This window comes from Melanerpes formicivorus, unplaced genomic scaffold (assembly GCF_026170545.1).
Source record: "Melanerpes formicivorus ecotype bairdi unplaced genomic scaffold, bMelFor1.0.p_v2 SCAF_7, whole genome shotgun sequence".
NCBI classification, from domain to species: domain Eukaryota; kingdom Metazoa; phylum Chordata; class Aves; order Piciformes; family Picidae; genus Melanerpes; species Melanerpes formicivorus.
The window spans coordinates 26742785-26768340 of NW_027142359.1; the positions used below are offsets into that span (position 1 = coordinate 26742785).

The window sequence follows — 25556 nt, forward strand, 5'->3', positions numbered from 1 at the left end:
GACTGCACCATCAGGTATTTAGGCACACTGATAAGAGCTCCATGAGCCTTCCCTGCTCAATGCTAAACAATCCCAGCTCTCTCAGCCTCCCCTCATATGGCAGATGCTTCAATCTCCTAATCATCTTAGCTTGTTGGACTTGCTCCATCATGTCCATGTCTCACTTGGAGTGGGGAGCCCAACACTGGACCCAGCCCTTCAGCAGTGCCTCACCAGTGGTGAGCAGAGAGAAGGATCCTGGAGTGCTGTTGGCTGCCTTTGCTGCAAGCGCACAATGATGGCTTGTGTGCAGCTTGTCCATCAGGACCCTCATCCTTGCATGTCTTACAATCTCTGCTCCTTCCCAGAGATACCTTGAGTAAAGGCCTTATTCATTTTTTTATTTATCTTTCTTCCTTCAGTTTCCTTAATTACACCTTTGCTAATGATTTCAAAAGCACCTCACTGATCAAGGGGTAGAGCACCATGGAAGCTATCACTAAAACTAGTTGGAAGGCTTGTTCTTCTCCATGCTTTGGCCCATACTAGCAGTAAGTATTTTTTGAAAGTTAATAGAGGCATTTGATTTTCCTTTGTGCAGACAGGAAGGAGATGGAGCACAGACTCAGATTCAAGCATTAGATTTCCTGTATGTTGTGGGTTTGTAAATCTGCCCTCCTATCTTTTTGCTTTCAAGCTCCATACACTTAGGAACAAACTTCAGAGTAGTAACATTTCTCTGAAGCAATGTCTCTGGTCTCTCTCACTACTAAATTAATGAGTGCTAAATCACCCTTCCTGAACTGTATACATCTAGGAATTTGAAAGAGGCTTAGGAATGTAGCAGTTGAGCTGCTAACCAAAATGTGCAATCTTTTGTTAGACTCAAGACTTTCAGCTGCAGGATTGGAAGGAGGAAATGTATTACCTAAACTTGCAAGGGAACTTGAGAAACCGCAACACAATAAACTTGCTTACCAGGAAAACTCCTTGAAAGGAGTATTAAAAATAGACTTGTAAACATTTAGATAACCATGGTGTGACACACACCATCATAACTCCTCTATTTGAATATCATGTAGTGTGGAACTATTTGAAGCTTTACTATGCACATGGTGGCTCAAACCTTACAGTACAGTGCCATTGTAGTTTCCTGTGACCTGTTGCATCATTTATGACAGCCAATTTGCTTTGCTTATATTACCTTATATCTGCTTCTTTGCTTCCATCAACAGTGGTTTTGCTCTCCCTGTCCTCTTTTTACTTCTTGCTTACTCCTTTGCCTCTCTTCTCTTCCATCAGGTATAACCTGGCTCCCCCAGGGTACTGCTGTTCTCACCTTGCCAGAAATCTGGGACCAGTCTGACCTCTCCTGTGTTACAAATGGATTTTCCCTTCCTTCTATGTTGTACTCTTTCTAGTGAAACTATTCTAACAACTTGCTGTGACCACAGAGATGAACTTTTGTTTATGACTTGCCCTCTTCAGTATTTGTTGCTGTAGTCTCACTGCTCCCTGCTCCAATCAAATGAGAGAATGCCAATACCCTGCACAGATATTTGCCTTTTTTCCTAGCTTGCTTTCTTTTCCCCTCTACATTTTTTTTCATTCCCTGTCAAGTCTCTTCCTGAAATTTCTGTTCTGCTTGTTTGCTTCTTCCCTTTAGGATCTGAAGAGTTTACCTCTCCACCTCAGAGAATACTTGTCTTTATATCATTGCACTAGAGACTGCCCTTGACCCTTCATCTCTATGCTTAAGGACAGCATTCCATTCTAAATTTATTCCAGTACACCTTACACATTTTGAAGGCCCCTGGAAAATTCTCGACAGAGGTTCTGGTGGCTTCTTTATAGGCAGAATCCTTGCATTCTTCACTATTAAGCTGCCAAGGCTGGTCTCAGATGAGTTCCAAGTAGAATTTAGAGTTGCTGCTCTGAAGGAAATTCTCCTAGTCACCAGAGAAACTATCCTGTGATATATGTGCATTTAACACTTGCCTTGTTTTATCTTCTTAGTTCTTCAAATCACAAACCATTGTCCACCCTCCCTCGTCACTATACCATACTCTGACAACTCTGTCTGTATACCATGACCTGCACAAACCTGCATCCTAATCCCACATCCTTTAACATCATGAGCACGTTTTCCTAACTGCACTTTCCCTGTACTTTCCACTTTTACCAGCTGTAGCCCTCATTCTCCATATCCTAAATTTCTCTTGCCTTTTTGGTACCAGCCAGAGCAAATTCTGTCATGATGTTCAGTGCTGCTGGGGTATGGGACATCAGGAAATGCCTTGATGCAGTAGAAATCTGGTGAATATGCAGTGTGTAGGGAGTTCTGGACATGAGCTTGTGTGATGTGACTTTACAGGAGGAGGTGGAAGAAGACATGTATCAAATGATTGCTTAAAACTGGTAGTCTTTTAGGTTGTTCCAGCCAACAGCCTTTACCCCCTGCAGGCTGGCTCTTCTCAAAGTCCTGGTTTTCCATTACTTATGTGTGTCTTCTCTGGCTCTCGCTGCAGCACTCCTTCACAGGTCCTTCAGAAGCTCTTTCACAATTAGCTCTTTCAAGCTTCCTCTAGAAGGAGACCCACAGAGCTCAGGCCTTGGTCCCCTGCTGCTCCTACTTTTGCCCCTTGCTAAGAAGAGGTAGTGGTAGAGAAGGACTGCGTGCCTGCGCACCTACTTCAGACCTACTCCAAAATACTGTAGCCTGTCTCTCCAGACAGGGTGAGCTCTGTAGGAGCAAAAATGTGATGCAGTTAATTTGCAGAAAAAGATACCATGGTTGTGTGCAACTCAGTGAGTGACAGAAAAGTTGTAAATTGCACTACTGTTAGCCCTTCTTGGCTCTGAATTTAATGACAATAGACCAGGGGTCTAACTTTACACACATTACTGAGACAGCCTCTGAATAAGAGGCACATTGTCATCTACCAATACACTTAGTGAAAACAGAACAGTAGATTTATTTTTTTTAAGTAAGGTGGTGAATTCTTGCTCTTTAAGGCATTAATTTTGAAGCTGATCAGTCAGTTTATTCCACTGTGGCTTGGTACAAAGTTACTTCACTTTTGTGGGAAGTATGTTACTGGTTTTTGTTTTAGGTGGGATTGCTTATCTGGTTTGGTGCAGGCTTCATGCTTGAAGTAACACATGTCCTACTGCCATGTAACTGAGTAAAAACATGTGTGGTTGCACACAACTTCCTCACAGCATTTTCCCAAACCTAATCTAATCTCAGTTAATTGGTTGAATTATTTCCCTTTCTACCAGAGGTAATTTGTCAACACTTCCCACACAAGCCTGGCTCTAGAGTCAATATTGCTGGATCAAAGTGTACATATTAGCTACTCCCTGCAGGTCGGTAGAGACAACATGTGAATGTCCTAGTAAAGCTGCCCAGAAAGTGGAAGGGCAGAATGTCTCTGTGGACACCTACTTTTGTGCTGTCATGCTGAGACTCTGACATTACTCAGTTGGCCAGGGTTGCAGCAGCACTTTTCTTCTTCCTGTGACTGAGTTGTTCACATGCCAACTCTTTGACAGCTGCAGGACATTGCTACAGAGGCAGTTGTCCTGTGTCTGAGCTTTTTTCCCACGCTATCTAGTGGGTAAAGAGGAGTAATGTGGCTGTTTGTCATTTGTGTCTTGACAAGCTTCATGTCCTCATGAAATATGTAGTTTTGAAAGCTAGCGTTTTACTCCTTGTGTGCAGCTGATGAAGAACATTGGCCAGCTCAAAACAGCAAGAGGGGATCTCTTTGAAGCATCTGATAACTGCTGCTTCTTGTTCAGTGCAGTCTGTGGATGTTCTTCATCAACTGTAAGCCCACTCTGCTTCCCAAGCATGCCACATTTTGTGTGCCCATACAGTTTCCCAGAAATCATCTGGGGCTTGTATGTGTATTGTCCTTCAGTCCTTTACAGATCCTTCTTTCCTCATGCTTCTGTTGGGAACTACATTGTGAGATATTATTCAGCCATATCTAATAAATCTGAAACTTCCCAGACAACTAAAGCTACCAAACATTTCTGTGAACATGGGAGGAGACTGATCTTAAAAGTTTCTAACTGGTTAACCAGGCAGAAAAGGGGTAGTTACTCACCTAGCAGGTGAGAACAGGAGGCTGGAGGTAGACACCAGCCACTTGAGAGCTTTGGAAGGTACAGTCCCAGGAACACATAAAGAACACAAGAAATGGTTTTAAAGGCTTCCACTGCACAAAGATAAGAGTGCTTCCCAGGTGAGAGATCCATGAACCAAAACTTCTTGAAGCTTGGTAACAATCAAATCCCAAAGACAGAGTAAGGGAAGATCTTGAGGGCAAAGGGGGATTGAGAGGTAGGAGGCAATGTGATTGCTGAGGCAGCTGGATATGTAACAAATGGGATAAAAGCATGTGTCCTTGTTAATATTTAATTAGAAGGAAGCAAGAGAGCAGAGAGAGATCTGGTCTTCTGGCTGAGCTGCATTGAACTTTGCTTTGGCTTTTACTACAGGGACGAGAAGTAGAGGGGGGGAAAAACACTGATAGAGTCTTTCTCCATAGTGCGTTTCTACTTCCATGCAACATTACAAAAACCAAGATTCAGTTCTCATCCATAAGGCCATGTACCTGGGCAGCTTCTTGCCAAAGCACATGATGGCTGCAGAATGTTTGTGTGAATTCCAAGGCAGTCTGGACAAACGTTTGGAAGAGAGATCCATTGCTGGGAGGGAAAGGGGGACTGCTGATTAGACAAACCCTGTCAAGCTCAGGAAATCTATTCAGCTGAAAGTGTTTGAAAGCTGTGTGAATGCTAGGGAGAAATATTTAATCTCTTTGCCCTGTTCTTGCTTTACCTTAGGCATCCATTTATTGCCATTTTTGGAAAAGAGGGTTTGAGCTCTGGTGTGTCCCAGCACAGTCTCACTCATATCCTTAGGTAGGATTTTCCTTACTGCTGGGCAGACAAGCCAATGAATTCTTTAAAAAAACCCAATGTAATCCCAAGCTAAAATTCAAGCAACACTTTCTTCTCTTCCCTCAGAGACAACAAATACTGATGCATCTCTGATCCCCATGACTCTGTTCTGGGTTTAGTGTTGATGGTTAATATTTGGACACGATGATCTTGAAGGTCTCTTCCAACATGGTCTGGTCTAGTCTATTCTATTCTATTCTAATCTACTCTATTCTAATTCACACAGCTCAGCACCTTGGACCACCTGGCATGTGCCTTTCAAGAAATTTCAGTATCAAATTTCAGTATTCCTGAGGTTGGAAGAGACCTCAAAGATCATCGAGTCCAACCTGTCACCACAGACCTCATGACTAGAGTAGGGAGGACACTACTGCCCACTGCAGGCTTGAACTCACAACCTTCCTATTAAGGGTCTGATGCGCTACCAACTGAGCCACGCATGATAGCTTATGGGGGCCGATAACAGTAAGCAAAGCAAGCAAAATTTGCTCAGATCTGTGCTTTGCATCATTAAGCATGCTCTTGTTATCAAAAGAAGTAGTAAGTAGCCATGTGATGAAAGCTCACACTAACCAATAGATTCTCCAAAGCTGAGCTGGCCACAGGCAGGTTTGGAACCAATTTGTTAATAATGCTACATATCAGTCTTTGTGTTTCTACTAGAGCTGCTCTTGTAGTTTTACTCCCTAATTCCTATCCTTGGTATGGAAGCTTCTGATCCCTATAGGGCATCCCTAGGGATGCCATTTTTCAAAGATTAGCTAATAAAAGTTGATGGGAGTAGACCTTGTTTGTTGCCTCTAAAGCTTGGTATCATCAAAGGGGCTGTCAACTGGATTCACTTCACGACTGGCCAAGGTGCTAGAATCAAACCCACTGCTGCTGGGCACGTATCAGGCTGTTGCTGTGGGGAAATGTGCGTTAAGAACGTTCTGAAGTAATTTCTGGAAAGTAAGTATGGTAAGATGGGTGACCTGATTTGTTCCTAAGACAGGTTACTTCTTCATTGACAGGTAACATCTTCATTGATGATCTGGATGAGGGGGTCGAGTCAGTCATCAGCAAGTTTGCAGATGACACCAAGTTAGGAGCAGATGTTAGTCAGTTAGAGGGTAGAAAGACTCTGCAGAGGGACCTTGACCGACTGGACAGATGGGCAGAGTCCAATGGGATGGCATTCAACAAGTCCAAGTGCCGAGTGCTGCACTTTGGCTACGGCAATCCCATGCAGAGCTACAGGCTGGGGTCGGAGTGGCTGGAGAGCTCCCAGACAGAGAGGGACCTGGGGGTGCTGATCGACAGCCGCCTGAATAGGAGCCAACAGTGTGCCCAGGTGGCCAAGAGGGCCAATGGCATCCTGGACTGCATCAGAAATAGTGTGGTCAGCAGGAGCAGGGAAATCATTGTGCCCCTGTACTCTGCTTTGGTTAGGCCACATCTTGAGTCCTGTGTCCAGTTCTGGGCCCCTCGGTTTAAGAAGGACATTGCAACACTTGAACATGTCCAGAGAAGGGCAACAAGGCTGGGGAGAGGCCTTGAACACAAGCCCTATGATGAGAGGCTGAGGGAGCTGGGATTGTTTAGTCTGGAGAAGAGGAGGCTCAGGGGTGACCTCATTGCCCTCTACAACTACCTGAAAGGTGGTTGTAGCCGGGAAGGGGTTGGCCTCTTCTCCCAGGCAACCAGCACCAGAAGAAGGGGACACAGTCTCAAGCTGCACCAGGGGAGGTTTAGGCTCGAGGTGAGGAGGAAGTTCTTCACCGAGCGAGTCATTTGTCATTGGAATGTGCTGCCCAGGCAGGTGGTTGAGTCACCGTCATGGGGTCTGTGTTGATAGGTTGGACTCGATGATCCTCGAGGTCCTTTCCAGCCTAAGTGATACTGTGATACTGTGATACTGTACAGTTTCTGTTGAATTCAACAGCGTGCTGATGATCTTTGAAAATCTTTTCTTCATTTGTTTGGAGGCTTGAGTTTAGACAGTGATGCTTACACAGCATTGATGTGAGAATGTGCAGGTTTTGCAGTTGCATTGCTTGTGAGCTTCATTGCCAAGTGCACTTAGTCTGCAACTCAGGACAAGAAAAATGACCAACAGGAAGGAAAGGTATGATCCAGGAGGGCTGATCCACGAGCATTACAGAGTGGGGATAGCATGGGATGATACTGTGCTGTTTTCTCACTCTGTGGTTGTCTGGAGTCTGTTTGAATGCTTGCCCAAAGAGCACCCATAAATACATGTGGGAAGTTCTCCTTTTGGCTAACAGCATTGCTATTTTTCTGTTGGATAATGAAAATCTGCTTCTTCTCTTGTCATTGGGATCAAGGGATACTCAACTAAAGTAGTCCTTCAGCTTTTCTGTTTAGATAAGAAAATGTAATAGTGAATTAGATGGGATTGTGGGGTTTTAGGGTTTTTTAAACTACTCTAAGCTTGTACCAGGAAATTTGTTTTAGAAAAATAACTATTTGGGGAAAATTTGGAAGGGTAGTTAAAATGTTTTCTGAGATTTTAGCACAGCTTTCAGTAATAATTATTTTTTTAAAAGAAACTTTATTGGGTAGCTTCAACCATGTCCTCCTATTTCTTCTACCAAATAGAGAAGCTTTATTGGGTAGCTTCAGCCATATCCTCCTATTTCTTCTACCAAATAAAGAAGCTTTATTTGGTAGCTTCAGCCATATCCTCCTATTTCTTCTATCATAGTTCAGCAGGTTCAAAGAAGTGACTTTATATTTGCTGATGTTTTGGAGGGAATTTGTAAACAAGAAATAGCTGTTGATGAAGATTATTCATTAGATTGTGGTCTCAAGCTGTGCCAGGGGAAGTTTAGGCTAGAGGTGAGGAGAAAGTTCTTCACTGAGAGAGTTGTTAGCCATTGGAATGTGCTGCCCAGGGAGGTGGTGGTGTAGTCACTATCCCTGGAGGTGTTCAAGAGGGGATTGGACGTGGCACTTGGTGCCATGGTTTAGTAGTCATGAGGTCTTGGTGACAGGTTGGACTTGATGATCCTTGAGGTCTTTTCCAACCTTATTGATTCTATTCTATGAAGGGGATTGGACGTGGCACTTGGTGCCATGGTTTAGTCATGAGGTCTGTGGTGACAGGTTGGGCTTGATGATCTTTGAGGTCTCTTCCAACCTTGGTGATTCTGTGATTCAGGGGTTTTTGACAGTGCACTCCAAAGCTTTCACTTTTTAGGCTGTGTGCTTTCATCACATTCCAGTTTATTTTGATTTGTTTTGTTGGAAGTGAGATTAAACAAGAAATAAGTGACTGCAAATTGTCCTTGTAACGGGGAGGTTTCTTGCACTGTCGCACCAAGCATGCCTACTTCAGAGTGTCTGGAGTGAAAAGTTTAATACCTTCATGGAGTAAGTTTTAAAACTTTCAAGATGTGAAGTGAAAACACGAAGACTGTTTCAATGACAGATGGAAACTGCAAGTAATTGTTTGTGGAGCGCTTGAATGCTGTATTGGTTGTGTAGGCCATCTAAGTGGTTAGACAAACATAGGTGGGCAAACAAAAGCATGAGAAAATAAACCAAAACCGGATGATGCAAAGAAAATCCAGTGAATAGACTGAATTCCAGGCTGAGGTGGAGAGTAAGTTACTTCTTTTGTGGCTCCCTGATGGGGCCGTGAAGATGCTGGGTTACAAGGTCACTCTGTGCTTTGTTCCACCCACACACGAAGGGTATGGAAAACTCCCGGGTGTGGCAGGATTTCTGCGTCAACTAGCAGCGCTAGTCACTGAAACTACTTAATATTGGGTTGCCTGAGGGGGTCACTGGGAGAATGTCAATGGTAGGAGTGAACTTATTGATGCTTTCTATAAAGACTGAAGGCAGGCGTTGCTACTGGGACAAAAGTAGTGGATCAGCAGTGTTCTCTGCTCTTTGTAATGTTCAGGAGCAAATACAAATGCCGATGATGAATACGCCTGCAGCATTTCTTTGGTTTGGAACTTGGGACCACTCAAACTGCACTTTGTCCATGTGCTATAGCTCCCTTTGATAACAGCCAAAAGATGTATCATTTTAACTTTCACCATTATGCCTTGTTTTCTTTCCCACAGCTGTAGGAAAAGTGCTTTCTTTATCAAGGCTACTGAAAGCCAAGGCATGTTTGTGGGGTGTTGTGGGGGTTTTATTCCACTCATCTTCACCATAACCATTTGCTTTAGTAGCTAATAATATTCAGTATTTATTTCAGTGACTTACATAAATCTCAAATACATAAGCCAGCAGCATCCTTTTTTTCTACTGGCTTTTCTTGTGGGAACTTGTTGAAATGAACTATCTCATTGAAAAGCTCCATTCCTGGAGTGAGGAGGACTGCTATAGCATTCTTCAGGTGGTGCAAAAACAGTAATTGGGAGAGTCTCTCTGCTTTGCTTAGTAAATCAGGGAGGATATGATTTCCTCCAGAAGATTTATAGGGTTATGGAGAGCAGGCTTTTAAGAACTTACCTTGTGCTTCAGGTATCCATCAAGCCTCAGAGCAGAGTTCTTTGTGCTGTTGTTGCTGCACAGTCTCTTACCAGATGTATGTTGAACTTTGACTGGGGGACACAATAGAATATAGGACCCTGGTCAGAGGAGGTCAGTAAATGCTGACTGGAAACACAGGCCTTATTTTTTGCACCTGTTTTACAAGTAGGACAAGAGAGGTCATCATGGTTCATAGATCTTTTCTTTGTCAGAGTAATCAAGTCACACCTCTTCTTCCCTGCCTAATCTCTAACTCAAACCAGACACTTTCTTTGTGGGATGATGAAGAAAGGATATAGCTGTCTGTCCTGTCCTACTGTTTGTGGTTCTCTCCACTGCAATTATTTGTTCCTTGCGCCTGTAAATCCTTTCGCTTTTCTCAGGTGACCTCTTAAATGGAAACCTTCGTGAGTGTGCAGTCTGTATGCCGTATCTCTGGAAGCAGTAATGAGAAAGAGGTTTTACAAGCTCAGTGTCTTACCCCTCTTTTGTTAAGATACTTGTTTATTTTTAAAACCATGGGACCAAAGGAGAGAGGTTTATATTAAACAGCACTGATGCTATCTGGAAGATTTTAATGTGTGTTGCTTTACAGATTGCTCTTAGACTAAGGGCTGGAGTTAAGGTGATAAAGGAGAAGGAGAATTACATGAAACTGGGTGCTGAATCCATGTCTCCTTTATCATAGGGTCCTAGAATCAATAAGGTTGGAAAATACATCAGAGATCATCAAGTCCAACCTATCATCCAACACTATCAAATCAACTAAACCATGGCACCAAGTGCCACGTCCAATCCCCTCTTGAACACCTTCAGTGATGGTGACTCCACCACCTCCCTGGGAAGCACATTCCAATGGCTAACAACTCTCTCGGTGAAGAACTTTCTCCTCACCTTGAGCCTAAACTTCCCCTGGCACAGCTTGAGACTGTGTCCTCTTGTTCAGGTGCTGGTTGCCTGGGAGAAGAGACCAACCCCCACCTGGCTACAACCACCCTTCAGGTAGTTGTAGACAGCAATAAGGTCTCCTCTGAGTCTCCACTTCTCCAGGCTGAATAATCCCATCTCCCTCAGCCTCTCCTCATAGGGTTTGTGCTTGAGACCTCTCCTCAATCTCCTTGCCCTTCTCTGGACACATTCAAGTGTCTCAACATCCTTCTTAAACTGAAGGGCCCAGAACTGGACACAGGACTCAAGGTGTGGTCTAACCAGTGCTGAATACAGGGGCAGAATGACCTCCCTGTTTCTACTGGCCGCACTATTTCTAATGCAGGCCAGGATGCCATTGGCCTTCTTGCCACCTGGGCACACTACTGGCTCATATTCAGACAGCTGTCAACCAGTACCCCCAAGTTCCTTTCTGCCTGGCTGCTCTCCAGCCACTCTGTCCCCATCCTGTAGCACTGTATGGGTTCCTTGTGAGAGAATATCATATATTCTCTTCAATTACAGAAGGACCTACTGGCACTGTGGGGAAATAGACCCTTCTGCAAACACTCCTCTTGGGGTACATGTTTGGGCTGGTATTTTATCTAGGTTCCCAGCCAAAACCTGTGAGCTGCATTTTTGCATCTGTTAAAGGAAGAAAAAGCCTCTGTCTGAGCCTTAGCTAGTAACAACTGGCTGCCTCCAGTTCATCCTGCACCACACTGTGAAGTCTGCAGCAGAGTAAAAAAACACATCTGATTTTTTTTCCTATTGAGATTGATAGGGATGTAATTAATAGAAACTTTGTAATCTGTCTGTGAAAGTTTTTCAGTAAGTGATATTAATTAAGTGATAAGTGATAGGATTCTTTTTTTCTGTATACATTGTACAAAGGTGCATCAGATGGCTGTACCTGGGGGATGGCACCTAAAGCTTTATTATCCTGTTTCACTTCATAGAAGAAAAAACTTGTTCTCTGGTCTGGTGGATTCCACTGCTTTGACTGCAAGGCAGGCTTGAAAATCACACAACTGTTTCTTGAACAACTTCCTACAAGAAGGAGCATGCCAAGGTAAATTTTTTAGGCATTAGGAATTTGTACAATGGAGAATATTTCCACCCTCACTTTTTGTTTTGTTGTTTTTCTGTTTGGGTGTCCATCTTCTGAATAGGGCAAATTATTAGTGTGGATTCCAAGCAAAAAGTCATGTCCAGTTCTAAAATTTTACAGCAGTCCTGGCTCCCTGGAGAGGTCCCAGAAGAATGGAAGCTGGCCAATGTGGTGCCCATCCACAAGAAGGGCTGGTTGGAAGAGCCAGGGAATGATAGGCCTGTCAGCCTGACCTCAGTGCCAGGCAAGATCATGGAACAGGTCATCTTGAGTGCAATCACACAGCACTTACAGGATGGCCAAGGGATCAGGCCCAGCCAGCATGGATTTAGGAAGGGCAGGTCCTGCCTGACCAACCTGATCTCCTTCTACAATCAGGTGACCCGCCTGGTGGATGTGGGGAGGCCTGTGGATGTAGTCTACCTGGACTTCAGCAAGGCCTTTGACACTATCCCCCACAGCAAACTCCTGGCCAAGCTATCAGCCCATGGCTTGGATGGGAGCACACTGCATTGGGTTAGGGTGCTTGGTTGCATGGTTTAGTTGATTAGGTGGTGTTGGATGATAGGTTGGACACGATGATCTTGAGGGTCTCTTCCAACCTGGTCTGGTCTGGTCTGTTCTGTTGGTCTGGTCTGTTCCATTCCATTCCATTCCATTCCATTCCATTCCATTCCATTCCATTCCATTCCATTCCATTCCATTCCATTCCATTCCATTCCAAAATGTCTGGAGAGAACTGTGCTTGCCCAGCATTTCCCATGCTTTCAGCCCCTTCCTTTCTTGTTTTAGCTGCAGATTTCATTCTCATTTCTAGCTCATATTTTCCTGTTTCCTAGACAAAACTGCAGGCTTGATTTGACATTGTCATTGCTATGCCTGTCTTTCTGTCAAACCCAGATTGTGGTTACTTAAAACAAAGCAATCTTTTGAAAGTAACAAAAATTTCTAGGAGACACCACAATGGACTATCTGTGTGATCATCGTTGTGCATCAATTCATATGGTATAGAAAGAAGCTGAACAATTTACTTGTCTTTGTTTCTCTGCATTCAGTTATCTGCCTGTCTTGTCTGCTGTAGGCAACTATCGGTGCAATAGCTTCTCCAGACTACAGTTTTACTTTCATTTCCTGTTTGTGTCTGAAAGCAGCTTGGCTTTGCCTGCATTTTCACTGGGGAGACTTTTCTCTGGAACACCTGAAAATCACTCTAGGGAGTTGCAGTCCTGAGAGTTGCAACCTGCAGGTATTCACTAACAATGAATCAGTCAGAAGGTGCATGCAGTTTGAAAAGAATGGTTTCTTTCTCTTTTTTCTTAAGGTTTCTGAGCCTTTATTGGTTGTTGAGGTCTCATTTCCAACTATAAGGCTGGAAAAACATTTTTCATTTACTGTGGGTGTGTTTTTTTTTAACATGAAAGCTGAGATTGTCCCAGGAGTGTGATATGTGGAACTATGTCCTGTAGAACCTTTTAGAGTATTGCTCTACAAGTAAGAAAATCAGAAGAGCTGATAATACCTCTCTCAAGGCCATGGTGTGTGCTTTGCATATCATCTTACAAGGACTTGTTTTGTTTTGTTTTGTTAAGGGTCTGAAACCGCATTGATCATTCTGGAAGTGCGTGAGCCTTGACAAACTTCAGACTGTTTTCTCTCAGAACAACTGACCTGTTTCAGTAACAGTACTTGAAACATCGACATTTCTTGTGCCAGCATCCTCACTCCAGTGAGGCTGATGCAGGAAGTTTTGGCCACAAGTAGATTTTTGGTCTGAATAAGAGCAATATGCTAGAGGTGAAGGAACATCAGGCACTTGGGAACTGAATGAATTATGAAGTCAAATGCTCTGCTTATACAAACACTGAATCACAGAATGTCAGGCTGGAAGGGACCTCGAGGGATCATGTAGTCCAACCCCCTTGCCAAAGCAGGATCACCTATACCAGGTCATACAGGAATGCATCCAGGCAGGTCTTGAAGGTCTCCAGAAAGGGAAACTCCACAACCCCCTTGGGCAGGGGAGAGGGAGACTCCAAAACCCCTTTCATAAACTGACCAAGATTCACCTCAAGTCATTAATTTTGCTCTTTCCTCTCTTCCCTGGCTTCTATAACAGGGCTGTTGTGGAGCTTAAACCATTTAAAATGTCAGTGACCTTAGTTTCATCTTCAGCTGGCTGTACTGTGATAAGGTCACACTCATTTGTCTTTTGTACCTTTTTGTTCACTAGCTTCAATAGCCCTTTCCCTTACATGCTGGTTCTCCTGTGCTGTACGTCCACAGAGCAGTCCCATCTGTCCTGTGCTTATGTTAGACTGTCCTAAACAATCCAGGCATTTTTGGTCTAGCTGATGGTGGAAAGATTTTTTTCTGACATCAGTGTCCTCTTCCCCACATATGTACCAATTTAATTTCATCTGTCTTGACATACATGCACAAAAATTGGATGTGCTCTTTGTTCTTGATGGAGGAATTCAGTATTGCAGACTCCTTCTGCAGTGGTGTTATTACTTGTTGTGAAGGCCACTAAGAATTTTACTCTTCCCTTACGTGCTTTGAAATCTGAAACATGATCTCCATAGGATAATCTCAAGATAGATACATAGATTAAATAATGTGGTAGGAGAAAACAAGAGCCTTTTGAAACAGTGAAATACAGTTTGATGTGCCTCTGCTATAAGACTGCTGGCAGCTGGGCACTCAAGCGTGCCAGTGGAGGCAGGAATGAGCAGTGGTGGGGGGAGAGTTGCTGGCAGTGGCATGGCTGTGGATTAACTTTTGTCTGCAAGTGGAAGAAAAAGACCAGTAAGGTAGCTTAATAAAAGCAAAGTGCTGTCACTGCATTTAGACACACTGGTTAATTAGTATTTATGATGAAAGACAACAGGTCAGTGATAGGATCTATGCCTATCATCTGCAGTCTTCTGGAATGTATGTTAGATCTTCACCAGAAAAAATCATATGCCCTTCCTTTGGGGAATGCAATGGTGCAAAGTAGCAATTAGCCCAGATAGCTGCTCTCCTGTTCTTTTTCATTAGGAACAACAATCTCCTTCCTCTCCCACAGAAATGGGAGCAGGAACATAATTGTGCTAAACTCTGTCCAACTGGCAGTGGCTGGCTGGCATCTGCCATGTGAGCTAACTCTTTTTGCTGTGGAGAAGCATTGGACCTTTTCTCCTTCCCTCTTCATCTCACTTTTTTATTTGCACAGCAGGCTTTGAAAACTCATGCAGTAATTACAGTCTGCTTTTGCTCACCTTCATCACGTTTCCCAATACCAAGTAATCTCATCTGCTTGGCTCAGTGCTCCCTCAGAGGCCTTGAACACCCCACCTGGCTTTCGTAGGAAAAACTACCTGTAATTCGATATTGCATCTTTGACAATAACACAGGAAAGCCAAACTGTGGCACCGAGATTCTGTTAGGAGAGTGGTTTTAAAGCTAACATTGCTCTGCACTGTCTAGAAGTCAGCTTTTCTTTTTCACCCTTGCATAGTTGTGTGTTGATATTGGAGGGTTCAGTGAACAATGACAAATTTTGCATGCTGTCTTGTATGCTGCGCCACGAGGCAGGTCAGGACAAAGTTTCTGCCTTCTCTGAATTTTATACCTTTTGTGGGTTTTTTTTCTCCTTCCCCTAAAGGAAGGCAACCTTTAAACCAAGCTTCTGGTTATTTTTTTTTGTGTGTGTGCACACGTGTGTTTTGTGTCTGGAATGTTGGGAGAATGGGTAGGAAATTCTGAGGATTTTTCTAGAGCAGGCAAACTGGTTTCTTTTTGCCTTAGTTATTCACAGTTTCTCTCCAAGCTTTCCAGTCGCCATAATGATTATTTGTGTTATATCTGTAAGCTGTTCGGGGCACTTTGGGGGCTTCATGCATGTCAGAATGCAGTCAGTTAGCAGAAGGGACTGAGGTGATATTAATTTAGTCTTTGATTTTTGTGCTTTGGTGGTGCATAAGCCCAAGATATTAATGACTGCAGAAAGGTTAAACTTTACGTGTCTTCCTGTTTATCACAAAGGTACAGGGGACAAACAGAAAGCACTCTTGGCAGGCAACAGACTTGCAAAATCCATGTGCTGCTTATCTACAGTTGTGTTTGTACTGAAATGTGATTACCATATATGAAGGTAAATACTTAAGAAGCACGAGGAGCCTGAAGGGTAGCTCTTGATACCCAATGACAGCAAACTGGTCACCTCCTAGAAATGTCAGCCCAGTGTGAAAATAGTTCTAAAAGAAATAGACCTATGCAGAGCTTCAAGTATCACCTCTTTAGTTTTCCATAGGCACAGCTATGTCTAACCCATGCTTGATGTAAATTTGTTCTTTAAAACAATGCAATAAAATCAGAAACCAAAGCACCAAAGCAGCTGATGCAAGTTCTGTAACCCAGGTCCAGGAAACAGATTTTAATGTGCAGTAATCCCAAGCATAACATACCTTTTTCCAGTGTTTCATTTCAGTTGCCTTTGCTGCATTTTAGGTCCAGGGCTAATACCAGGGATACAGAGATACTATCTCTTTTGCAGCAGCCTTGTAATCTTTAACAGCTTATCACATCCTATTTCAATTCTTTTCTTTTCCAGACTAAACAAATTAGTTTCTATCTAGCTTTCCTCAGAGATCATATTTTCTAGACCTTAGATATTTTTTTTTCACAGCTCTCCTACACCAATTTGTTCATCTTTTTTTTAAAGAAGGCCCAGAGCTGGGCATGGTCCTTGAGCTGATGCTTTCTGATCTTGAACAAAGTAATGTACTTACCGAGTTTTACAACTGTGATAGTTGCATTTTTCAGTCATGATAGGATGTTTATCTTCTCTGCAATAGTACGGCAATGTTCTTTGCATGGACCACAGTGCAGAGTATGAAGGCACTTTAAGATATGTTAGAGCAGCTAATTTGGCTCTAAAAAGAGCAGTGAGTTTCAATAACCTGCCACAGGTGATAAAGAACAAAGGAAGCTGCTGATGCTACAGAGCTCATCAGCATTTACTACCTGCCAGAACCAAGGACTATGTTTCACACCTCATGGTCCTTCTAGCAGAGCTGTGAAGGAATGAGTGATTACAGCAGCTCAGTAATGGGCAATACTTGGTAAGGGCTGAGTACAAAGCAGAGCAACATTGTACTGCTGCGTAACTCAATGGCAGCTGTACAGAGAACGGCCAAGCAGTTGAGGACTTTTCAGCCTGAAAGGGCCACCTGTAGGTGTACTCAGGGTCTGTCGACACACATAGCATGGGAGAAGATGGGTAGGGGTCAGTGGCTCCCCGTGGTAAAGTGCACTGACCAACCATTCTTCAGTGCAAAGTTGTCTTTACTGTATTGTGTGATTTCATTTTAGTCCTTCTCTGCAATTTGCTAAGATCAACATATTTTTTGGCCTGTTCTGTACTGTTAAAGATTTTCTACTTGCAGCCATCTGATTTATGGCTCGTTTGCTGAGTTAGGAAAAGAAGTGTGTTGGTTGAAGGATGGGGTTAATCCTTATTAGTGCAGTGTCTTAAATTTTTCAACTGCTTGAGGAATCTTTGAGCTGCTTGGACTTTTGACAGAGGATTAATGTCAGTAAGAAGTGTGAAATCAGGACGTCACAAGCCTCCTCATTCCCTATGCTGCCACAGCATGCTTCTCTACAATGAAGGGAGGCAAAGGGACGAACATCCATCTAGGTCTCACTTAGGGAAAAGAAAGGTTGGTTTAGATTTTCTCTCCATCCTTCTGTAAGTGCAACTATCAGAGATAATTAGTAAGTACTGAGAGTGCTTTGGATTATATTATGGCCATTTTATTAATAAAACCAGTGTATTTTGTGCCTTTGTCTAACAGGGGATGGGTTTTGAGCTTTTTTGTGTGTGTTTTGAGCAAACAAATCCTAGAAGTCATGCCAAAGCAAGTAAGTAATTCTTTTGTGTTTAAAAACAAAAGGCTGTTCAAGCCTTTTCACAAATGCACTGTTCAGGTTATGTGCAACATTAGGTTCTTGTGCCACCCTTTTTTTCCCCCCTTCAGCTTCCAGTTTTCCTGTGCTGCTGGTTCTCCCAAACTAGAGAGGAAATTAAAAGGACAGTGCAACTTAAAGGAGGAGGGGGGAAAATATGGAAAGAAATGTCTGAGAGAGAAGCCCACAGTGGCACTTGGTGTCAGCCAATCAGCCTTTCCTCAGTGTCTTGATTTATGGAAGCATGATGCCATCTTCTCCTCCATTCTTTCAGGGACTTGGCCTTGTCTTCCTTCCTCCTTATTAGAACCAAAGACTACAAATCAGTTCGTTTATTTTACTTTCTCTTTGGTGTAACTTATTCTCTTCGGCATATTCATTCATTGAGGGCAGCAGGTAGCAGTAAGCAGCAGATTGCAGTGTAAGTTAGATGTCTGAAATTGTTCCATATCTACCTTGAGTAGCAGCTGTGCTAGTTTAGGGTTTGAGAGCTACTTTGGGAAGTTAGTACTGCTGATGTTGACTATCTCAGCACACATCCAAGAGAAGTAGCTGTGAATGGATCTGTGTGTGGAGGTCAGAATGGAAATGGACAGAAAACTTGGCTGGGGAGCTTCTGGCAAGTTAGTACAGCCTTCCAGGTAGAAACATTTTGGTGTTATAACTCTTGTTACTTGTTGCCTCAGCTGGAATATCCTAGTCACAACTATATATCACATTTTCTTCTGTTTAGAAATTCCTCTTTAAGGATAGTTTACTGTCAGCACACTTCCTTTCACTGCATGCAGTGACAAATTGTGTTAGAGATTTTACAAATGCCTTTGTATAAGGAAAGAAAACTTGAGAGCTGGATGGGATTTGAACTCTACTGCATAATCACCATATCCAGCATTTAGTGTGCTTGGATGTCACTTCCGATTTTATTGGGGTATGCCATTCAAAATAGAGATTTAGATGCTGGGCATTTCTCTCTCAAATCATGCAGGTGATAAGTGTGTGCCACAAGCAACCAAACTTCTCATCTTTTCCTCTCTGTCAGGAGTGATGAGGTTGTATTATATCTGGAATTTGGGGTGAGGTGCAGAGCGAGTGGTTAGAATTTCATTGTGAACAATGGAAACTTCCTTTCCATACTTCTTGCCCATAGAGCACAAGCCTGTGTCAGTTCTGGAGCTGTGGTGGTGAAGCTCACCTGCCTTGAGGTAGCTGTGAGAGATGACTTGGGTAAAAAGCAGCATCCCCTGCACAAGCTGCTCAGCAGAGACAGTTTAACATCGCGCGGAAACATTTTCCTTTTTCTCTTTGACAGACTCCCACACATTCCTTGGAATGTATTTTAGGTGCTCCTCAGAGAGCATTCCCATGGCCTGTTTGAGGCATATCCTGATATTTCCTGAAGGGTCCTAGATTATGCCAGATGAGCTTCAGAGCAGAGACAGACCAGCCATGCTCCTGGAGAGGGCTGGCAGACAGCATTTCCCCATCACTGCTGGACACCGGCTCTGGCCTGCTCTGATTTATTGAGGTGGCAAAGTGCTTTTCATAGATCATGAGCTTGCAGCATTCACGATTTCTTAATACTTCCAAAACAGAATTACCTTCAAGATTTATGGGAGCTAATAGCCTCTAATTTATTCCATTTTTTCCCCATAGGAATATAATATTTCCTCCAAAACTGCTCTTCCCCCCTCTTAAATGAAGCAGAAGTATGAATTAAAAGTCACTCTCTCCAGCTCTGTGTACAGGACTGTTAAATTTAAGCAAGTTATAGGAGGTGCTCTGAGGCTATTGTGTTCCTTGCTGGAAAAATCCCCAAGTTTGCTTGTAGAAAACGTTAGAGAAAGGCCAGTGGTCACCTCACCTCACCTCACTCTTGGGTGCCCTTTTCATCACATGCAGAGCATCACATCAACCCTGCTAGTGCTACAGCTGACACTGAGGACTCCCCTCAGAAACCAGGGGGTATCAGGAGGATCTGACCTCCCTCCTGGTTTACCAGATACCTTCTAAGGGGGAAACTAAATTAAAGAGAGAAACTCCACACTCTCTGTCAGACTGGAGTAAGCTGTCTTTTCCTGGTATATGACTTGAAAATAGGCCATCCAGGTTTTTCCTGAAGATTGCTTGTCCCAATATCATCCAGAATAGCTCAATGACATGAGAGACCAGCCCAGAGATACTGTTGAGCTCCAGGCAGTGCCATCACCCTTCACTGCAACTGCTGCTTGGGGAAGAGGGGACCATTCTGTGAGACTTGGCTTCTGCTATTATTTGAAGTGGTAGCTGCAAAGGAGGGTCTGTGAACATCTGTGCTGTAGCCATATGCATTATAGAAGCTCTTGTGTTGTGGAAGAATCTTGTAAAGATCCTTTCTATTGGTGGTAGAAGGAGGTGAACTACCTCCTTGGAGACTCACCAGTGTAACACAATGCACCAAGATGCTTTAAAAAAATTGAGTCATTTGTCAGATGATTGAAGTTTTTAGAGTATTTGCATAGAATCATTTTAATGGGAAAATAGCTTTAACATCATCAAGTTTGCCCTGCACTGCCAAGTCCACCACTAAACTGTGTCCCTAAGCACCACATCTGCATTTAAATATTTCCAGTGTGAGTCTACCACTTCCCTGGGCAGCCTGTTCCAGTACCTGACAGACTTTTCAGTGAAGACATTTTTCCTACTGTCCTGCTCTGCTGGTGCAACTTGAGGCCATTTCCTCTTGTATCCTCTTCTTTTTGTTTAGTTTTAAATGGGCTTATGGTTTGGGGTTTTTTACTTAAGATCTTCAGAAGCTCTGATACATCTAAAAAACCTTTCCTACCTTTTTCCAGGTAGTTATATAGCTCCTCTTGTATCCTCAGCTCTAGAAAACATTCCTTTCCTTTTAGATCAGCCATGTAATCAGGGAATCCTGCTTTTCATGGTTGTAGATGATCTTATTAAAGTTCACATGAGTAGATGTGAAGCAGTATGCATGGGTGAGTCTGAGTCTTGCTGTTTTGTTAGATACTTTTAGTCTCAAGGTGAGGAGAAAGTCCTTCACCGAGCAAGTCATTCGTCATTGGAATGTGCTGCCCAGGGAGGTGGTGGAGTCACCGTCCCTGGAGGTGTTCAAGAGGAGATTGGACGTGGCACTTGGTGCCATGGTCTAGTCATGAGGTCTGTGTTGATAGGTTGGACTCGATGATCCTTGAGGTCTCTTCCAACCTTAGTTATACTGTGTGATACTGTGTGTTTGCAATACTCTTGGTCTCTCTTCTCCCTTCCCAGGGATGTCTGAAAGCTCTGTTTCACTGGGCATTTGTGGTAGGAGTGTGCTTTGAGCAGTCTGGAATTTGGAATTCTGTCCATCCTTTCCTCACTGTGCTGCCCTCTGAAACTGTTACTCTGCGCCTGTCTGTGGCATAGTGTGGATGAATGTATCTTAAATGAGATAGCTCAAGTCCAAGAGTTACCTGTTTGCAGTAACATGGAGGTGCATGCTGAGTGCAGAAACAGCCTGAAGGGAAGGTTAAGCTGGTGCATTAGGTCTATCCTGCTACCAGTACCTGGGTTAGCCAGGCTCTCTCTATTTCAGATACATATACATTATTACCCTTGCAGTATGGCTGTAGCGGAGATGTGCTCTCTGACTGAACACACAGCATGCTCCATTCTTCAGTTCTGCAGTACAGTGTAATTTAACAGTAGCACAACATCTCTGCTACTGTTTTGATATGGCTGAATGAACAGATTTCTAGTAGTATTAGCATGTTTTCTAGCAGCTATCTTCACACACTCAGAAATGGTCCCATATGAAAGTTAATATTTCTGTCATTGCTTTTGCTAAATGTTTCCCTCTCTCTGGCCACTGTACTAACTGTTTCTGGAAGAGACACATTTTTAGTAGATGCTGTGTTTGAGGGTGTAATTAGTATAATGTGTTCCCATAGTGACATGGTTAACAAGGACTAGTTCTCTCTTTTGGAAGTGGTTTTGGATAGATCACAGCTGTTTGGTTTGGCAAGGACCTCTCTGGAATCATTTGTGTTGATAAATGCAGCAGAAAACACCTACAGTTATGCTGAATTTCCTTTCTCTGTAAACTAAGTACTGCTTGTGATCTCCTGAACCATTTCCTTTCTTGCCTGTGTCACAATAGCTGCTGTGTATGTGCATGTGAGTGAGGAGGCAGAGGCACCCATGAGAGCAGATAACCCCAGCTTTGCTCTTCACACACATTTGCCCAGTGTGTTCACACCTGCACAGAGCAGCACACATCTAGTAATAACGATCTAGTAAACGTAAAGGCAGCTCCACAGCCATTCCTCACAACCATTCCTCACACACTCTTGAAGGCAGCACATGAATTGACTTGTGCTTACAAAGCTGGAAGCAAAATTGTCTGGTTGTAATTGGCAACTTATTGTAGCTAAATTAATGGCCAAACAATAGGGGAGAAGTTCTATATTGTTGAGTGGAAGCAATTGTCAGGCTCCTGGTGCAAATTCTGACAGATTTGTTCCACTGCAGGCAGCTTTGGGTAAAAGTAAAATCTTCCAGATTAGTCTATTGGCAGTAAGAATGTAGAGTCAGAACTTATGTTCTGAGGCCTGTAGGCCTCCAGTATCTGAAGGGGGCCTACAGGAAGGCTGGGGAGGGACCTCTCAGGATCTCAGGTAGTGATAAGACTAGGGGGAATGGAATGAAGCTGGAGGTGGGGAGATTCAGGCTAGATGTGAGGAGGAAGTTCTTCACCATGAGAGTGGTGAAGCCCTGGAATGGGTTGTCCAGGGAGGTGGTTGGGGCCCCGTCCCTGGAGGTGTTTAAGACCAGACTGGATGAGGCCCTGGCCAGCCTGATCTAGTGTGGGGTGTCCCTGCCCATGGCAGGGGGTTGAAACTAGATGATCCTTGTGGTCCCTTCCAACCCTGACTGCTACTATGATACTATGATTATGTATAGTTTCTCTCAGCTTCCCTACAGAAATTTGTTCTTCCTGGTTCCAAGGTTAATTGCTCTCTCATTTTGGTTTTCTCAGGTTCTCGAAGCCGGCACCGATGTTCTTGGATGATTCCTTCAGGAAGTGGGCACGTATCAGGGACTTTGTACCCCCCTTTGGAATTAAAGGACAAGGTATGAGTAAACTGTGCAGCTGCTGGAGAGGAAGGTGGTTCTGCAGATGCTTGCCCCACCTTGGCTTTCCATTTTGAGAACTGAGGTGGTTCCTTGGGCCTTTTTTTTCCCCGGTTCAAGAAAAATACTGTATGTGTAGCTCTCAGAATCCCAGAAGGGTGTTCACAACTGGAACATGGACCTCAGAAGCAGGTCATAAGGAGGATAGTTAGGTACATGGGAAGAGTCAGTTCAACAATGGCAATTAAGACCTACCACCACACTCTGGAAGAAGAATTTTGTCATTGACTACCATAGCATCTGGTGGCATCTTTGCTGACAGCAATGGAGTCCAAACTGATTTCTAAGAACCTTCAAGTCAGGAATTCTCTAAAGAACAGGGAAGATTCCTCTTTTCAAGTTTTGGAGCCTTGGGGTTGACCACTGATACAAATCTTCCATTTTTTTCTTGTGGCATTTGGTGATAAAATTATTTTACAGTTGCTCTACTTATCACCTTATATAGCAAACAGAACAAATCTCCTTGGGTGCTTTGCTGATGATTTGTAATATGCCCTGTCCTCCAGCTGGAGTGTTGCAGCAGGGGCTGCCTCTCAGGTATGCTATGGGAGAGCAGGAGTTGTACTGGTGGAGATCAGATGGAAGCCAGTAGCCCCCCCAGCAGATGACACATTTTGCAAGTGGCATAAGGTTCTTGCTACCCGACATGTGCCACCAAAGGCCTCTCTGGGTGAGTGGTAGTGGAGCAAGCGGCTGATGCTCATCACAGTGATTTGCTGCATACTTCCTGAAGTCTGATGTACCTGTTAAGAAATGTTTGTGGCATTGCATCAACTTCTAAGATATTCTTTTTTTCCCCACTGACAAACTCAAGATTGCAGATGGCCCCTGCAGGAATTGATATACCTGGTGGAAAAAGGACTGCAGCCACAATAAGCTTGGGCCTGTCTCTCTCCCTGGAAGCAGGTGTGGTAGTTGTCAGAACAATCTCTGATCAAATCAAAGGCTCTACTGACAAATTTCTTTTGGCTTGCATCAATTCCCTTCTTTGTTTTGTATATGGCTATTACTTGTCCAGTCGATCTTTTTGCAGCTCAATAGGCAACTAATTACTGTTCTCTAAATCAGCCAGCAGAGTTTGCAGCAAAGAAATAACAGTGGCAGCACAAGTAGAAGGCTGCTTGTCCCCTTCTAACAGGCATACAAGGTGTACAAAGCTAGGGCAAGCTGCCTGACCAACGTGGAGGTGGGAGTTGCAGATTACACATGATGTCAGCTAGACCTAATAAAAATCATTCCGTTAAACTGAATCCAAATGGAGAAATTCACCAAAAGGGGATGACGGAATGGCTCTGGCAGCTTTCTCCCTAGGTTTGTTGCCAGCTTGTGTCACCACTGCAGTGTTATGTAAATCTGGTGTTTTATGTTGGGTTTCCTCATTGGAAAAGAGAAATGAGAAATTGCCATTATTTAAATGGCTGTGAGCTCAAGCCATGGGACAGAAACCGTTGAATGGGTTATTTTTTCATGCCCTCCTGGGACTGAATTTTGTGCCAAGATTCAGTCTGGAGCAAGTTCTGTGTGTGGGAGGGTTGAATTATAAATCTCCGTAGCCCAAGGTTCCTAATGGCTGTGCTGACAGGCTGTGAGTCCTGGTGATGCGAATGGCGCTCTTTCATGTTACACATCACTTGGAAATCTTGCATCAGTCTTTTCTGGCTGTCCCATGGGATGCATTCTGCCCCAGCTGAGTGATTGGATGATGGGATCAGCACCTCATTAGAGCTTTCAGTCAGGACAATCTAATGATATCCAAACAACTTACCCAAGCAAGCAGCGTGGAGCTCAGTCATGTGCTGGTGCAAGATGAAGACTATCAAAGCTGGGATGTGCATGGGAAAGAGAGTAGTCAGGGTGGCTGAGAAAGTGCAGAGTGATGTGCCTGTGTTGAAACAGATGGGGCAGGACTTTTGCTCTGTGCATTAGGAAGCCCTCTGACACTGTCAGCTGGGACTGCTGACATGCATCACGCTGGGAAAGGCAGTCAGTGTTTATAGACACTGACTGTAGATCGGTTGATAACGGGAAGATTTTGCTGAGAGCTTTGGTGAATATCAGCCAGTGTTTTCAAGTCACTGTGGTCTTAGTCCAAGTGCAAACTGGCCTTTTTTTGCTGTGAAGTGCAGCTACAGAATGAGATCAGTTTCAGTAATGCTGCATGATTCCAAGAAACTTTTAGACTCTGATTTGTGGTGGCTTGAAAGTACTAAAGTTTTGAAATCAAGAGATTCTTAGTACTTTGGAGGCTAATCCACCATTTCTGCTTTATCTTGGTAAAGTTTTTCTCTATTCTTCAGACTTTTAGCTAAGTTTTTAGTTGCTTTCACTCTTAAAAAGAAAGAAATAAATCTCTGTTTTTTTATCCATTGCTTGGTGCTTACTGGTCCAAGAAAGAACAATTCCAAGATTGCAAGAACAAGTCTTGCAATCTTCAGGGGAAAACAGCTTTTGGGGAGCATTGTCTACTGAGCTGTGCTAATTTTGAGTAACACATCTGTATGAATTGCATGCAAAGAGTAGAAGTAGCTTGGAAATTTTCATAGCAGGACTGCTGCTCTTCGAAGGCAATCGTATAAAGAAGGCAGCAGTGTGCCAGTTGTTTTGACACTGTTCATTAGGGATCTTCATCTTCTTTCGAAAGAATCTGATTGTAAAGACAATTCTTCCATCTCCAGATCCTGAGAAGTGCTCAGTACAACACAGAAAGCTTAACAGTGGTTCTTTGTGAAAGAATCATAGAATCATTACGGTTGGAAAACACCTCAAAGATCATCAAGTCCAACCTGTCACCCAACACCTCATGACTACTAAACCATGGCACCAAGTGCCACGTCCAATCTCCTCTCAAACACCTCCAGGGATGGTGACTCCACCACCTCCCTGGGCAGCACATTCCAATGCTGTACGACTCCCTGTGAAGAACTTTCTCCTCACCTCAAGCCTA

At 43.6% G+C, this 25556-nt stretch overlaps 1 protein-coding gene across 6 annotated transcripts in view; it reads left to right on the forward strand.

The window, feature by feature from the left end:
* Window positions 1-25556, forward strand: part of ST3GAL3 (ST3 beta-galactoside alpha-2,3-sialyltransferase 3) — a 233839-nt gene that overhangs the window by 123983 nt on the left and 84300 nt on the right. For all 6 annotated transcript variants that reach the window (XM_068141553.1, XM_068141551.1, XM_068141557.1 and 3 more), the window contains one exon: window positions 22458-22552. In XM_068141553.1, the coding sequence (XP_067997654.1) occupies window positions 22458-22552 (95 nt within the window). The remainder of the gene's footprint in view (window positions 1-22457; window positions 22553-25556) is intronic.